We start from the raw sequence: 17,253 nt of genomic DNA on the forward strand, positions 1-17,253 counted from the left end.
ACAGGACCCTCTGAATATGTCATTCTGTGACCAGACAATTTCTCCTGCTGTGTTATTGCACCCATCTGGTTTACTTTGCTTTTACCGAGCAATTGATCTTACGTCACTGAATATATTTGAGTGTGTACAATGAAATTATGAAAATTAATATGGACCAGCTTTCCGCTAAACCTGCCACCCACTGATAGAGAACCAATTAGATAACTGTCTTTATTGTGGCAGTCTGCAATAACAATGGGTCTGAATGGTACTACTCCCTATATAGTTTTCAGTGTAACTGAATGACTTAATTGTTGGGTATTATGCACTGAAGTTAAGATCCATATTCTCCAAGCTGTACAGTTGCCTTCAACCCCCAAAAATGGTAGAAACACACTTTACCCTTACCCCACCAAAAGTACTGTAAGAAGTGGTCTCTACAATGTCATATGTTTAAGGCAGGGGTATCCGAAAAACTAGTTTGAAGTTTGAATTCCGCCTCACTGACCCCTGCACTACAGACAACAGCACCAATGTGCTTCGAAACCCATTATTTGTAATGGCTTGCACGGCTCCTCGGCGGTTTTTGGCAACCGAAGCGTGCCGCGATATGCTCTGAACCCAGCGGTGAGTGCAGCGCAAACCTTGTCCTGTGTTAAATGTCCTTAGGGTATAGTTGTGAAAGTTACAAAGGGGGGGGGGGGGGGGGGGGGTATTCTGACATCTGACAAGCATACTGACGCCTTACGCCCAGAACTTCAAATATTAGGTTTCCCTTCTAATCCTTACCAGAATGCAGGCAAGTAAAAATCTACATCCAGACTGCAGACAAATCAATTTGTATCTGAAATAAAATCTTTAAGACAGACTGTCCCCGCTGTTGTTTACAAGTGATCAGATCCGATTTGTGTGTCCAGATATCAGCAAACAATCTGCAAGGGTTACTGTGCTAACAACTTAGGCCTTAGTGACTACATAGCTACGTTGGTAATGCAGCTTTTCAACGTTGAACCATTCACCCTCTCACGCTGTCAAGTCACGGTGCAGAACTCCTCCGTTGCACCAGACAAATATAGAAACGGAAGAGGCTAGTGATTGGCGGGAAGCTGCAGAGGGGAACTGAAAGTGCCAGCAGACAATGTATTTCATTGCCCCTGTCCCCTGACGGTTGTTCTCCTCTATGTTGTCCTCCATAGCTCTCAGCTAGAAGCAGCATGGATTCTTCAGCACTTCCACACTTTGAAATACAATTTAAGCCGGCAGAGCCTCCCGACTGAGAAGCATCTGCATAAATCCAATTGGAATTGCATTTCAAAGCACCTCCATGCACGCAATTTATGTGGCGTTTGCTAAATTCAGTCAGGGTATGGATGGATATGCAAAAAAAATGCGCTAAGGCCCTAGAGAATTTTTTGGTGTATACACCCAGTGTGCAACTTTCAGAAGAATGAATGGGGCACCATCTTGGAACGTAGTACAGATTTTTTTTGATACATCCATTGGTAACATTGGAAAGTCACGTTTTTTGATGATCATGTAAGTGCATTATGTAATCATAACCCAAACAAAGTGCTTTTGTCCACTTTGTTCTTGATTATTCAGCCCAGTGCATTTTTTGCAGTGGATATTGAACCCAAAGAGTGGATCTGCCAATAACAGAACCATGTACTCGACAAAGTCAGAAATCCCATAAATGGCCCTCAGATGGTCGTTTAGTCACCCATGACTGTTTTCTTTCTGTTTTTTTGCCTTTTCTCTCACCAAGTGGACGAGAGCAGGCGGTTTTCAGCCGCCTTCAAAGAAAAAACAGGAAGTCAAAGAAACAGTTACATCCATATAAATCTGATCTACTTGTAGTTTACAGACCTCATTCGGATTTATTCATGCGTGTTTGTAAATATATATTTATGTAGAAATGTGCTTGTATCTGCATTGTATTCTATCCTATGTTCTTTTTATGTCTGCCTTTGAAACACTTTGATGCTGGTTTTTATATGTGTTGTATAAAGTTATTATTATCAATCACACAATACATGTTTTTAGATTAAACCTTCGTTGTTCAACATGAGACTAATAGCCAACAATCGAGCGTTAAATATTACAATTACGCAGAAAATTTGGATTTTCTACAAAACGTGGTGTTTGTTGTCAAATCTAAGAACCAATCAGCTCTATGATCTGCCGATAGCCAGGCGTTCTGGATGTATTGTAGTTTGTTGATGATTTTGGCTGTACAGGATGCTGTAGCAGTAGTCCAGTCGAGCATGGCTGCAGGCTGCGGCTGGGCTGAGTCGAGAGGTGATGAAGGCATGGATTAGTGTTAAAGTGTAGACGGGCAATGTTTTTGATATGAAAGAAGGCATTTTTTGTGATGTGATTGACGTGGCGTTCAAAGGAGAGGGTTTGTTAAAAATTATACCAAGGTTACAGATATGTGTGGAAGCAGGAACAGTGGTGCCATCGATGCAGAGGGAGAAGTTGTGTTGGAATTTGGGGCCCATGATGAGGATTTCAGATTTGTCCCTGTTGAGTTTGAGAAAGTTGGCTTGCATCCATGTATTTACATCTGTGAGGCAGTTGGTGATTGTGGTGTGGGTGGTGGGGGGGATGGATTTGGAGGAGATATAGAGCTGGTCTAGAGTTATACACAGTCTATGGGTTTAGCATCCAGTAGTAACAAGTGCATTGGAGGAGGCACATGGTGTATACACACTGTATTTAGGAGTCAACCAAAGTTACTGATCTGGACAAGGACACTTGAATTGGTTAATGTATTCTAGTAAATTAGAATATGCCATTTTGCTGATTTACCTAAGACAAGGCAAATATTTCATAAGAGGTATGTTTGTGTATGTGAGAATTGCAGACAAGGGTGGAATGTTTTCTGGTAACAGGAACACACCATGTATTTAAAAGGTGACTGACCATACAAGACAAGACTGATAACATTTAGGGATGTCAGACTACAGTGGTTACAGGTATTGTCATGCAGGGACCTTTGTGTAGAGGTCAAAAACCCATTGCCAAAAGTGAATGGTAAATTCCTGAACACAGACACCAGTAACACACAGGGAATTATGGGGAAAGCTATAATGGACCAAATGGACTTGCTTGGGTCACCTAAAAGGGGCGGTTCCCCCATTAGTTCATGTGTTTATGACCACACTGATTGTACTGCCTTTGATCAAGTCTGCCTGTGCGGACACATTAGCATACAGAACCCCTTGAATGTCTGCTGTCTGCGTTTGTTTTGGATTATATCAGGGCCTTTAGATCATTTATTGACCTGAACTTTGTCTGGTGTGTCTGTTTTCTTGGCTTGTTAAGAAGAACAAGTTATTTACCAAGCAAACAGTTGAATTTCCCTGTTTAACCCAAGGCCATTTAGGCCATTGCTGTTGGCTGCCCATATGAAGAAAGGGACATATGTATGTTCTTCTGTCCATCAATTGTAGGGTATGACAAGGCATAAATCCTCTCAGGGTGTTTTGAAAACTGTCAGATGTGCTACATAATATAGAACAAGGATGGACGCCTGGCTTTGCAGCAGCTGAGTATGCTGATGTCTGAGCGGATGGGGCAAATCATTAAGGGCAAGAAAGACCAAAACAAAGAGCAAACCGAAACAAAAAACAAACAAAACCATACTAGCCTGCCCCCTGGAGGAAAGAAATGTTCCCTTTGAATCAGCAGATGGTTACATTATATAGAGCAAACAGAAAGGTATCGGAGACAATTCTAATGAATGTTTTCATTAAAGGAGGCCAAAAGTGACCACAGTGCATGTTGCCATCGGGAAAGAATATGTAATGTGATCTATTGTATCTATACACATTGTGGTCTCTATAAAGACAATCGGCATTCGTATGCTGCGGCAACTGGACAAGATTTTGGTATCTGAAGGGTTCTGGTTTCCATTGCATTATTGACCAATCATGTTCGAGCAGGCTTTGGTTGAACTCAAGTATACCGTCCATTTGAAGAGCAAAATAGGCAAAACGCATTGGCTTAAATGCAATCTTGGAACTCAGTGGCTATCATCTGACGATTTTGCTTTATATTGGTTTAAAATTGGATTGTAAACTGCCCACATGTGAAACAATCCAGTCATACAGGTCATCTCCCACGGAAAAAGAAGTCTTGGTCCAAATAACCACTGGCTACACCATAACCCCAGAAATACAAGTCCTTGCCCCCAGAGGCTAGTCGTCAGACCGATAGCTGATGGGTTCTGAGATTGGGCAGTTCTTGTAATATTAGTTTTTATGCCAGGAATAAAAGGCAGTGCTCACAAGGCACTAATTATACCTTCCTTGCTGATATGCAAGTGACCAATGGCTACGTCCTGCCCCTCGAAAGCAGACTGACCAATCATAAGAGTAGCATTGACCAGCTCTGACTAGGGTCCTATAACTATCCAGGTGTGCTCAATAGACTCTCAAGCAATTTTTTCAGATTTTCAGTCTAGTTATGTGGATTTCAAGCAAGTCACGGTTAAATGTTGTGCTTGAAGCACATCTAATAGTGATTCTCAGTACCCGCAGAAGTTGGAAGGAGATATATACAGTATTTTTACTTAATTTCATTGTTCTCTGACTCGATCGACAGTTGGTGGTTCACTTGTGATCTGTGGGCTTTAGCTTCTATCTTTCTCTTTTTAACACGTTTTTGCTGCCGAATCAGTTTGATATCCTGGCCATATCCTTCAAACGCAAACCTTTCTGTCTGCTTCTCTATCAAATTGCTTTTTAGTATTACCAAAAATTAGATACAGGGAGTGCAGTTATTGACAGTGTGGGCTCCATGGTAGCTGACAGCATGATGGAGTAGCAGCAGGTTGCGTTGCTTAGCAAAAGGTCAATTGCATCGGGAATCGCGTTGATACAAAGTATTTCACCTCACCTATAGTTTCAAGACTGCTTGTGCTAAGCAGAATCATAAGGGTTGCAGAGTCGATGCAGGATGTCTCTCTCATAGATAGGTAAAGATAGTAAATCAAGGTTTGCAGAAGACTGGAAAAGTTTGATTGCATAACTGCATGGTCCCAGGAGAAGGACTTCAAACACTACTACATGTTTTTGGCTCAAAATAAATGTATTGCTCAGTGCCCAAATAGTACGCTAGTACATAACTCTTCCAGCTCAAACTATTAAGCAAGGAATCTCAGTCTGTCTGTACGTATGTGTGTGTCCTGCGCATATCTTATGAACTGTCCATCTGATCTAATTCACACCATGCAGGTGTATTGTTTATTCTATATTCATAAACTTTGATTAAACAAGCGAATGGTGCAGCAGCGGGGGCGGTGCTTCACGGCTCTACGGACTGACTGTTGTCCACAACAGGCATTTACAGGCTGTGACTGTAGTTCACTTTTGTTGCTGGACGCTGGGTACACTAATGTTACAACCGAACTCTTTTTCTCGTCCCTAGAGTCAAAGAGCGACAGCCTACTGGAACAGCAACTCATATTGTTTGTCATACTAATTTACACCACTAGTTACTCAGCTAATTAAATCCATGTTATACTTTATACCGTGGTTATGTGAAAGGAAGAAACTAATACGCATATTTGGTAATTAATAGCCCCACTATGTGCATTTCACCTGTGTTTCTGACCGCGAGTAGCCACAACTTTCAGGGGCGGATTTAGTGATTTGAGAACTTTGTGTTTCACCCTTTCTCTAAATGGGAATGTTTATATTCAGAGTGGTAGTGGTAGGTTTTTTAATCAATATATTTTATTTTGGCATTTTATATTTGGGCGTCGGGCTTAAGAGGTTAAATTGACAGTGGAGAGCCCAGAAATGTGGGGAGCATGAGTAGGGGAATGTCATGCAGCAAATGGTCCGGCCAGCTTGAAATCAAAACAGGGACTCGCTGCTCAGAGCATTTGAACCCATGTGCGCCCTAACCACTTGGGGGTCACCACACAACACAAAACTATTAATCCCACACAGTAAAAGACCTGCATTCATTTTTCTTGAAGTGTAGTGTGAAAGAGAGGCACTAGCACAATGTACTTGCATTTACTTAACGTCTGTCGAGGTGAAGCTTTCAATTCTAATATGATAGTTTAGTTTAATGATTAATGATCATCATAATCACATTATAATAGTTTTATTTTGTGACTAAAGTCAGAATCTGCAATGTAACCAGTAACATTTTTCTGTCAGGTAAATGCAGTAGTACTGGCAAATTTGTTCTCTGAAGCAGAAGTACACAGTGAGTAAGTAAGTTGAGTTGCATATTGTGTAAGTGCTTAGGGAGTCTGTTGTAAGTTATTTAAGGGTACAAAGAGTTAGAATAATAACATAATTCAATATTTGTTATATCTAGGCCAAACATAATTTATCAACAGCTGTTTGCGGCCCCTTTAGTTGAGGGCCCCATGCAGTTGCCTATCTAACCTAATGATAAAGTCTGCACCTGTGTTCACCAGTGTTTCTGACCATGAGTAGCTGAGACTCGGGTACGTGACGCAACTTTGGGCTGGGAAGTGGATTCGCTCAGGACCCAAGGAAACTCAATGTTAAGAGTTACGTTTTTAGTATGAACTGTTCTTAAGAAAGCTGCAAGCAGCAATACCACATGCCAAGCATTCGGGCTTCTACACACTTGTCAGAGAACTAGGGCACACACCCACTCAGTCCTCTATATTGAGTATGTTCCACTAAAAGTTACGGAACCAGTATGTCTGCATTATTTCAGGTTCACGAAATACTGAAGCAAAGTAAATGTTTTTCATTAAGAGGTGTTTCAACAATGGCTAGCCTATGAGAAGAATGTTTTTTTGGCCATAGTAGATGATTGCAGTACTTTCGTTGGCCACAAGGACTAAAGCGTAGTTAATGGTCACCGTAGTGAAGCTGGTTTCGAGACGCGCGCCAGAAAATGACGGAATCACAGCGTGAAGGCTCCGCAACTGGCTTCTATGAATGCAATCAAGTAGTTGATATGAGATATGAGTTTACAATGAATTACAACCACTTCTTGGCATTGTGGAGGTTTGTTTATGGCATTTTGCTGTTTACACTCGTCCTTATGCTATACCCTCTGGCGTTTTGGACAATAATGCAACACACAAAAATTCTTGTGAATGCTCGCACACCATCTGCGGAGGCTAGCGCTATGTTGCCAAGGTCAAGTATAAACAATGCAAAATAGGGAGCAAGGCCGACTGATAAGCCATTACTCTATTACTATATCTAAAATGGACAACATTGCTGTGATGCATGGTTGTTACTACATTAGTAATTTGGCAAGAGCAGTATAATAAGAGATGTCATTAAACTTAAAACAATTCAGGAGTACAGAATGCGCCATTGAAAAGTTAAGATGATACGGCATAAGGTTGACTCTAGGCATTAAGTAGAAAGGGCACGCAAAGTAAGCTGTACTGCTTTGAAGATAATGCAACATGTGTAGTCTCCTTTTCCGTAGTCCTTAGGCATCACCATCTTGCTTGTCATTGGATACACTATGCTCACAAAGCTGCTATGGACATTATCTTTTAAAACAGTTTAGGACCTTGTGTGAGAAATAAGACACCTTCATAGTATGTAGAAGGGAACTAAATTATTTAGCCAGTGGGGTTTTCTTATAGACGGATAACCGTGAAAAGGGAGTCAAAGCAAAACTGATGGCACATAAAATTATTTCTCTGTACAACTTTAATGGCACAATAAAAAATCCACTCCGTGACAATGCTACCCTTTCAAAAGGAAGACATACACATACCACTTATTACAGGCAATATCAAAATCACAAAAATTGGAAGTAAAACATGGAAAATGTAGTAACATGATTGACAATAACAGCATTGGTAGCCACTAAAAATACAATGAGAAGCCTCATGTTCATCCTTGCTAGTCAACAATTGGTGGGACAGTTAACTGTACCTGAACCCTGTGGGAGAATACTAGGTTTGCAATTAACCGATGTCAAACGTTTTGTTTTTATTATTTTAATACAAAATTAATTTGGTATGCTCCCCATCCAAGCCTTGTCTCCTGATTCCCATTGGTTTCTGAAATTCACTAATAAACAGAAATCTTCTCTTTGTGCCAAAAGGAAAAAGTGTTTATAAAAGTAGTTATTCAAAAAGAAATGTTATAAACTTTACATCGATATACAGTTATTAAAATAGTTGCATTACTACTGAGAGTCAAAAACACTCAACTACTGGATGCTTGATTGTTGGCAATAACAATAACAAGTGGGTCTGACAGGATAGTTACCCGTTGTTTTCGGAGCCATGAGAAGTCTGGTGCTGAAGAAACGTGTCCAAGCATAAGAATGTCTCAGTGCACTCAGTGCATTCATAGAGAACCTCTGAAGAATTTCCTTTATCATTTTCAGTATGGTCCATGAAGTCATCCTCTATGTCCTCTGCATTACCCTTCTCTAAGACAGGGTCCCTACTGGAACCAGTGCCGTGAGAGGTTTGTCCAACATCATCAGCTTCTCCAATGCTCGGATGATTTTGAAGGTGAAGCTCCAGGGATGAAGGGTTCTTGAATTGAGCAGGACACCTCGGACACTTACTAGGTTCCTTTTTATGATAGCGCAAGTGGCGTTGGTACACACATAACAGGCCAAATCTCTTTCCACATTCCTGACACTTGTAGTTAACTCGGCCCGCTTTGCCCGATTGTTTCCCCTTTGGATGTTGCTCTGGTGATGCCGTTTGTTCATTGTCAGAGGAGCTCTTGGTTATCTCATCAGGAGAGCTTAAGTTTTTGTCGCCATTAAGAATAGGTGCAGGACCATCTTGTGGATTTGTGAATAAGTGTTTCGGACCTGGTTTCTTTTCCTGTTCAGTTTTGTGGTACATGGCTATATGCCTTCTCAAATCACAGCGCTGTGGAAAATGTCTACCACAAAATACACATGTGTGCATAGTACCCTTGTGGTATCTCATGTGCCGGGATAAACTACTGGAATGATTAAAGACGCGATGACAGTGCTTGCAAGGATGCAGTTTGCCATTTGGATTACTCGCCCTTCTACGTCTGCCTTTAGGTGGCATTCTTCGCTTAAAGGTTTTTTGTGATTCTTGAGTCAGCTGATCTATTTCCTCCTGAGTTTGATGTGTGAGATGATGCTCCTTCAGAGCGGTTAATTTTTGGAAACGATCCCCACATAAACCACATCTGTATGGTGTGGAAGACAATTCAGTATTGATCTCATCACTAGTATCCTTTAAGATTTTACTACCAACGTTCTTAACATCAATAGATGTACCATTACTGTAGCAGCTTTGAAGAGGTACGTCTATGTTCTTAGAGTTCACCTCAATTTCGATTTCGGATGCCAAAGTAGCATCCGGCCCTTTTCCTTTGCAGTGGTGCAGTGCATGCGTCTGAAAGTCTGACATCCAGAAAAAATTGCACTTGCACTTTCTGCAAGCATATGTTTTCTCGTTCTTCTTTTCCTGCCTATTCAAAACTAAAGCCTTGGGGACGAGGTGATTTTCTTTTTGATGAGCATTAAGTGCATCCACTTTAAGGAATCGCTTACCACAATGACTACAGCAGTGAAACCTTTCATTGGCATGGTCTTGGAGGTGTTTCTTAAGGTCCTGTCGACCTTCAAAGATCTTACAGCACAGAGTGCACTTGTAACCTCGCTCTGTGTTTCGATACTGCTGGTGACGATGTAAACTCTGTAGGCTGTTGAATGATCTGCTACATATTTCACAACGGTAATGGCCCTGACGAGACTTGTCCAAGTTTGAGTCTGATGGCCTTGGCCTGAACACATCTCTATAAGGAGAAGGCTGTGGCCTGATGGTTGGAGACACTGGTTTGATGGGGGGTGGGAAATGCGATGGCAGGACTCCAGGAGATACTGGTTTTACAGAAGAATGTGTCTCGAAACCATTCACAACTGTCAGTGTACCATTTTCTTGTAGCACATATTCTCGGGGGACTTCAAATCCATTTGATGAGCCATCCAAGGAAAATGACTCCAAAGGTCCATGAATAGCCATGTGGGCCAACACATTAGAGTACTGACTGAACCCATCACCACATTCAGTGCAGATGAAGGTACTCGATTCTCCACTCAACTGCGTTGAAGCAATAATGTTCACTGATTTCTGATTTTCCATGACGAATATATATTGGCGATGTGCTGATGGCATCACTTTTTCAATCTGCAGTATTAGTAAAAATATATCCAGACAACCACACAATTGGCTTCCATGTGAGAATCGGTATGTCCACTCTTCCAACAGACTGGTTCTCAAAAAATGTCCTTGCGAGAACGGTCATCCCTCTGCTAGGTTTTTCATTTTGTATCAGCACCTGGGGGGATAAAAACAAGAATTAACAAACCACTGAAGCCAAAATTTGTCGAATAAAATATCTAAATATATGCCTGATGACCATGCAGTATTACTTTGCATTAATTTCAAATAATCCAAGTTGGATGCCACATTAACTAATTCTGAATTTTTTTATACTATATTTATCCCGGTAAGGGGGACGTTTGTCTCTGCATTTGACCCATCCCTGTATATAGGGAGCAGTGGGCTGCCTATGACAGGCGCCCGGGGAGCCGTTAGGGGTTCAGTGTCTTGCTCAGGGACATTTCGACACATGACACGTCCCAGCCAAGGTTTGAACTGTCGATTACCAGATAACCCTCTTAACCCAGTGAGCCACGGTCCCCCCCCCCACCCACTGGCAGATTGACTGCCAGTGCAGGTTTAACCCATAGACTGTATATAAGAAGTGAACGTGGTCGTCGTGACGTCACCCATTGGTTTGTGGGCTACCATTATAAAGCCTTGTGTTTGGCCGTCGCCATCTTGGATTACGGTTGTCGTAATCTTGAGGTTTTGCAACCAGTGAACGAAAGTGACCATATTTGGACTGCGGAGGAGTGACAGAGATGCTTGTACCAGACGCTTGTACCAGCACAAATAACACTGCTGGTTTGACCGTTTATGATAAAGAATATATAAGTGCAAAGTAACGTGTGATATGAAGTGAACATTTTAAATTAAATCAAGTTACTAATCAATTAGTCGAGCAACAAAAAATAATTGCCAACTATTTTGATTATCAATTATTCCTTTTAAGTTGTTTTATTCATTCAAAAATGTCAGAAAATGCTGTTCTCAGTCATTCAAATAGAGACTTCCTGCTTTTGCACATTAAACTGAAAGTCTTTGGGTTTTAGACTAACAACACATTTAAAGACGTCACTCTGGACTATTCTGACATTTCGTAGACCAAACGATTAAGTAAGAAAGTAATCGGCAGCGAAATAAATAATGAAAATAATCACTATTTGGAGTCCTACATTATATACTGGAATTATAACTCCTGTTGATTTTTAATTAGTTTTTACAAAGTTGCTGGCTCACATGCACTAACACCATGGCTATTTCAACAAAGTAAGAACAAGCTGGGATTGCAACACACAGAGAGAGAGAGAGAGAGAGCTACTTCATTCTCTGCTCAGGTAGACATTATCCACTATATCTTTACATAGCAAATAGTTGTTTGCTGCTATATTAATGCACTCAATTACATATATTACACCTTTAATAAGACATACAATTCAGTAAATTAATATTCATGTATCTATTTATCAGGAAAGCAATGTTTAAAAGTCAAGCCTGACGTTGCCTTACACATAAAAAGAATGATCTCACTTACACACAGTGAGGCACACAGCTTGTTATTAAACACTCGTATCAGATTAGTACTCGTGATCAGCGGGTACCCAAAGCCCAGGTAACATAATCAGTATCAGACCTGTAATTTCCACTATAGATATGATTGTTAGTTTGGCTTTTTTTTTGTGACGACACAGCTAAAATGCTGGTCACGCCCATTTCAAATGCCATTTACAGGATGTAGGATTAGAGTGGAGCCAAAATTAAAATAGCTTTTGAGAGCTCAGAGATTACAGGTTTGAATAGAACACGTTTCTATTGTTATTATGTATTTATCAGCAAATCATTAAGTGGACTTATTTCGAACTCCCATGAGCTTAAAGGTACATTAAATACCCATTAAGCCCATGCCAGACTTTTGACAAATCAAACTATAAAAACATTAGAAATTGGTTCAAATGACAGATTAGATATCAAAACATCAAACAAATCGCTTGAGTGGAGGTTATATTTTCAGATAGATTCACATATTGCTTCATTACTTCTGATGTGGGCTTATTGTGATCGGGGTATACACTGAAAACAACCGAAATCAATAAAAGACCATCTTATCTCGCCAAGGAAATATATACCTGTACAAGATTAAATAACAAGCACGAGCGCATCCGCTATGAGGACAGTGTTATTACCAACATCAACACATCTAAAGCTCACGCGCACAGGTGAGACTGTCTCATTTGTTCTGGAGCTACGTCCAGTCTCCAAAGCTTTGACAGATCTTTTCCAGACGAAGACACGACGACTTTGCGTCTGTGTGCATGATTTTAGGATGATCGCGAGCAGCCGAGTGTGTTCAGAAGACGATGTGTGCAGCCAGGGGGCGACTGGACCCTTCACAGACATGGATCTATTTCAGACAGACAGCTAGCCTGATTTGCAAAGTTTAAGATTAATTTAAACTAATACGCACAGGTTGAGGGCTCATTGCACGAGATAAAGCTCACGTACGATCAGCGCACACATCGTTTCAAGTGGACGTGAAGCTGATATTGTGGTCAGGAAACAGCTAACGTTAGCTGCTGCTAGCTAACGCTACATAGCAAGGGGAGAAACGCACGTTTATTCACGTGTAACAAAACACGTAGGACTCAGCCAATCAGCTCGATGTAAACACAACTCACCACTTATCATGGCGCATCTCAGCATGAGGCGAACTTCATGTGCAGCGACCCATCGGTGCTGCTCTTTAGATGACGGCTGTCTGCCGCTGCAGGCCGGAGCTATTTCTCGCGGAACATCTTAAAATGGTAACAGCTATGACATCATGACGCACGCAGCATACGTTTGTGACGTTTTTGTGACGTTGCAAAATACACCCGACCCTGTAGTAAAATGTGCCCATAAACCACACAATTAACTTAAAAAAAAAAATTTGAATTATAACACCAATTTTTAAACTAACTAACAATGTAATGCAGAGCTTTATTGAACACATGCTCATAGAATATATTGCTTTACTGTGGTGTCTGGCCTGGATGAAACGGACCCACAGTTCACTGACAATTATAGTTGACTGGAGTCAATTTCCCCCCAAATATAGCTATTATAATATATATTATATTATAATTATATAAAACAATACCTTATCATTGATAGAAAATGACAGGATTACAAAAAAGCTTGCACACACCATCTTATAAAAGGTTGCAGAAGATAGAAAAAAAAGTTTATAATGTATTTATGTTTACATCCAAACTATTATGCTAACAAAATGTACACATGTATCATAAGTGCTGCCTGAATTATCAGAATAATACATAATGATGTGGAAGCTAGTATTATATATTACATAATCACAAATGACTGGGGAGGTTGTGTACAAACTATTTCACTAATAAAATAAACAAATGTATCATAACATTTACCCAATTGAGATCATTAACAATATCTATAACTGTGCAACAAATCAGTTTGCACAATTGAAGGCGAAAAATCCATTTTTGTGCTGCAGTCTTTATTTCTCTCTAAAGTTTGCTGTCCTTGGTCTGAGAAGCATCTGACTCTGCAGCACATTACTGGATGTTGTGTGGAGAACTCCTTTTGACCCAGGCCTCCACTTAAATATGTATAACAGTTCCCTCTGCTGGTCAATTAATACAATGAAGCAAGTCTGTAATAATAGAAAGACTATCAACAACAAAAAGTATATCCTGATTCAAAGCAGAATCTTTTATAAAATGATGTTGTGATTAGACATCACAGGGGGAAAACAGTGAAGTGCAAATCATATTTTAATAATAGAAAATCGTAATAGCAAGAGAAATTACAAAAACAATCATCATTTTTTATTCAAATAAACATCTAATCAAATACATTAAGCTTTTAAAGACAAGTTGCTACATCACAATATTCATACCCACATATTGAATCAGTGACCATTTCATTTTTCTTTGGTTCTGTGTTGTCTGACAGTTAAGTCATCATTTTTGATTCGATTATATTAGCCTGTCCTAACAGTAATTAAATAAATACAAATGTTTATCAAGCCAGCAGTCAGTACAGGGAAAGCAACAAGTACATCGATGGCATCCAGGTGCTCAATACACTACAATAAATATACATTTATGAGTAATTTGTCCGGCAACAATAATCATACAGGCCAAATTAGCAAAATTTAAAAATAGAATAGCTACACTCTAAAATGGTGGAGATAAAAGCAACTTGGACTTGTTTGCATGTTCTCTTTTTTTGTCTCACACGGGCAAGGAAATGGTCAAATGGTACGAAATATCGTAACACCTATTGTGAAACCACTGCTGGGTTCTTTTGTACAGGAAATCCCCTTTCGCTCCATCATGGTACAGACTGAAGGCATCTTTACAACTCGTCTTGAGGGTTCTAAAAAAGCAAAAAAAGTAATTTGATATATACATTTATATTTGTGTCAAGATTATTTGCTATGTACAGTTTCAGAATTGGTTTCTTCATATCATGGGAAACCTTATACTTCAGTATTAATTATTATCCCTTTGCTCTGACTGGTGTCCAGAGACTGTGAGCCAGTGTGAGAGCCAGAATCCTCTTCCTGGAAGGCAGTCTCCAAAACATTCAGGATGGATTTGCGGACTTTATCCTTGAAATCTTGGCCCATGAACACGTACAGCAGTGGGTTCAGGCAACTGTTGAGAAAGGCCAAGCCGCTGCTTATAGGGATTCCAATAGTGGTGACATGGTTTAATGTCTCACTTCGATAAGCCGGTAGGAAATTCACCATCTCTATTAAAGTCATGATATGATAAGGAGCCCAGCACAGGAAGAAAATAGTGATAACTGCAGCGATGATCTTAAAGGGGCGACTTGAGTGGCTGGCCAGAGTGCGGTTTCTTCTGATGCGATGGATTATCACAGCATAACAGGAGACAATGACGGTGAAGGGGACAACAAATCCCAGCAGGAAGCGGGTGATGGTCATGGCCTGATGACGAAGCAGTCGCAGCTGATTCACAGATGGAGTTTCGTAGTCATCAGAAAGAGCAAAGTTGTTGAAGCAGTTGATGACTTCTTCATCGAAATATGACGGCCCAGTGTCCCTGAAGACGAAGTATGGAGTGCTGAGAATCAGAGCCAGCACCCAAACACCCAGACTCACACAGGATGCCTTGCGTACATTTCGGTGGTTCTGGGCCCAGATGGGCCACACCACAGACACACATCTGTCCACACTGATCACCACCAGAATGTAGACACTGGCAAAGATGTTCAGAAGGCTTATTGTGCTGTTCAGTTTGCACATGAACTTGCCAAAAGGCCAGTGGAAATTCAAAGCTGCGTAGGTCACAGTCAGGGGCAGAAACGCTGTGAAGAGGAAGTCGGCCACGGCGAGGTTGAGGAACCAAACTGAGTTAACTGTTTTCTTCATCTTGAAGCCGGTCACCCAGATAACCACTCCATTCCCGAGCACACCAAGAACAAAGGCCAGGCAGTAAATAACAAGAGACATGATGTGGAGAGACTTTCTCAGCTCAGCATACTCATCAATATATGTAGAGCCATTATTTCCAGATACATCTGTTGTACTGATGTGATAGGAAGGGGTAGTATTCATCTTCATCAGTGTTTTGAGCCCTACGATGGCAACATAAAGAAACAATATAAACATTTTTCCTTTTTTACCTTATCAATAACAGTCTGAAATTATATAATGATACAATAGACAACTCTTTGACAAAACACAATTTTTTTTAAATTTCATTATTATTCATAAACATTATTGTACGTCTGAGAAGGAAGGCACAGCTAAATCTGAATACTTGTCTTTTACCAAAGGTGTGCCACAGGGGTTCTGCTCACCATTTGTCTGAGTGTGAAATCCACCTTTGCGGATGCAGATAATCCTGTTTTATACCGTGTTGCTGATCCTGTCTCTCATTTAATGAACAGCAAGATGCAAGTATTCATCTCAAAATAAATCAGCATTCATCAAATCTTTGAAATTAAAACATTTTATATCGCATCTGTGCAGTTATTGGTTTATTCTCCAAAAGCCCGAACCAGAACCAGATTGGGAAAAACTGCTGTCTCACGAAAGATCTGCGATGTCAACTAAAAACCAAAACAGTTCCCTTTTCTACAACTGTAAGACCTTGAACTCAATAAGTGTCATCTTTCTGCTACTTCTGACCCTGAACCTCGTTTGACAGTAAGTGTTATTTTGTTTATATATTATTCTACCAAAATGAACTGGCCGTTGCTCCAGAATAATCAACATTGAGGCACACTTCAAAGAGGAACATATTTTATGACCAAAAGCAATTCGTTTAACTAACTCTGTTTTCTTTTAAAAAAATCATCAATGACCCACAAAAGCACAAAGCACTCTGATAGAAGCGGTTTCGCCTTCAATTCATTCTAATGACTTATTATCTTATTATTTACATAAAGGGTTAGAGGTCTCAATACCACAAATCAGACTTTTTTAGTGTCATATTTCCTTTTAACAACCTTGTTAGTTTAATCTCGCAAAAAAACATAAAATTCTAAGAAGAAAAGATACCTTTCTCAAAGATGTTGCTCAAAGGTGAATCCGTGACAGAAGTAATGAACCTGTGAAACCTCACACATTTAAGTCTTTGGGGAGAAATGTGACGTCTGTCATGACAACGCCCACGTCGAGGAGGAACTAGGTCTACAGCCTGCACGCACCCAATTTTTTAATTTTTTTTTTTATTTACATCTCTTGTAAAGACTTATATTTGAAACTACAAGTGTAGAGCAATTAAAAGTTTCCCCAATTGCTAGAAAACAAAAATGTGTTCATTTATATGAACAACTTCAGTATTGTACATTAGATCCGCCGCCCTATTTCACTGAAACCTGGCTTGGTGAGCACATCCCGGACAGCGCACTGCCTCTGCCGGGCTTCCAACTCCTCCGAACGGACCGCGTAACGGCACTATCGGTAAAAACGAGGGGAGGCGGAATCTGCTTCTATGTTAACGAAGGTTGGTGTACGGATGTCACAGTGTTGAAGGAATCATGCAGCCCTCACTTAGAAACCCTCTTCATAGACTGTAAACCATTCTATTCACCGCGGGAGTGTTCCTCATTCATCCTGGTCGGTGTTTACATCCCAACACCTGCTG

At 40.4% G+C, this 17,253-nt stretch overlaps 2 protein-coding genes across 2 annotated transcripts; both read right to left on the minus strand.

Annotated features, from left to right (window-relative positions):
- Positions 1-7,634: 7,634 nt before the first annotated feature.
- Positions 7,635-12,930, minus strand: LOC142969585 (uncharacterized). Its single transcript, XM_076109563.1, has 2 exons — positions 12,793-12,930; positions 7,635-10,289 (listed from the first exon to the last, which is right to left on the minus strand). The coding sequence occupies exon 2, from the start codon at positions 10,124-10,126 to the stop codon at positions 8,216-8,218; it is 1,911 nt and encodes a 636-aa protein (XP_075965678.1). The 5' UTR covers positions 10,127-10,289; positions 12,793-12,930; the 3' UTR covers positions 7,635-8,215.
- Positions 12,931-13,884: 954 nt separating this feature from the next.
- LOC142969598 (chemerin-like receptor 1) lies at positions 13,885-15,725 on the minus strand. Its single transcript, XM_076109579.1, has one exon. The coding sequence runs from the start codon at positions 15,720-15,722 to the stop codon at positions 14,613-14,615; it is 1,110 nt and encodes a 369-aa protein (XP_075965694.1). The 5' UTR covers positions 15,723-15,725; the 3' UTR covers positions 13,885-14,612.
- Positions 15,726-17,253: the final 1,528 nt, after the last annotated feature.

The sequence above is a fragment of the Anarhichas minor genome, unplaced genomic scaffold, assembly GCF_050575085.1.
Source record: "Anarhichas minor isolate MPS153535 unplaced genomic scaffold, ASM5057508v1 ptg000041l, whole genome shotgun sequence".
Taxonomy (NCBI): Eukaryota; Metazoa; Chordata; class Actinopteri; order Perciformes; family Anarhichadidae; genus Anarhichas; species Anarhichas minor.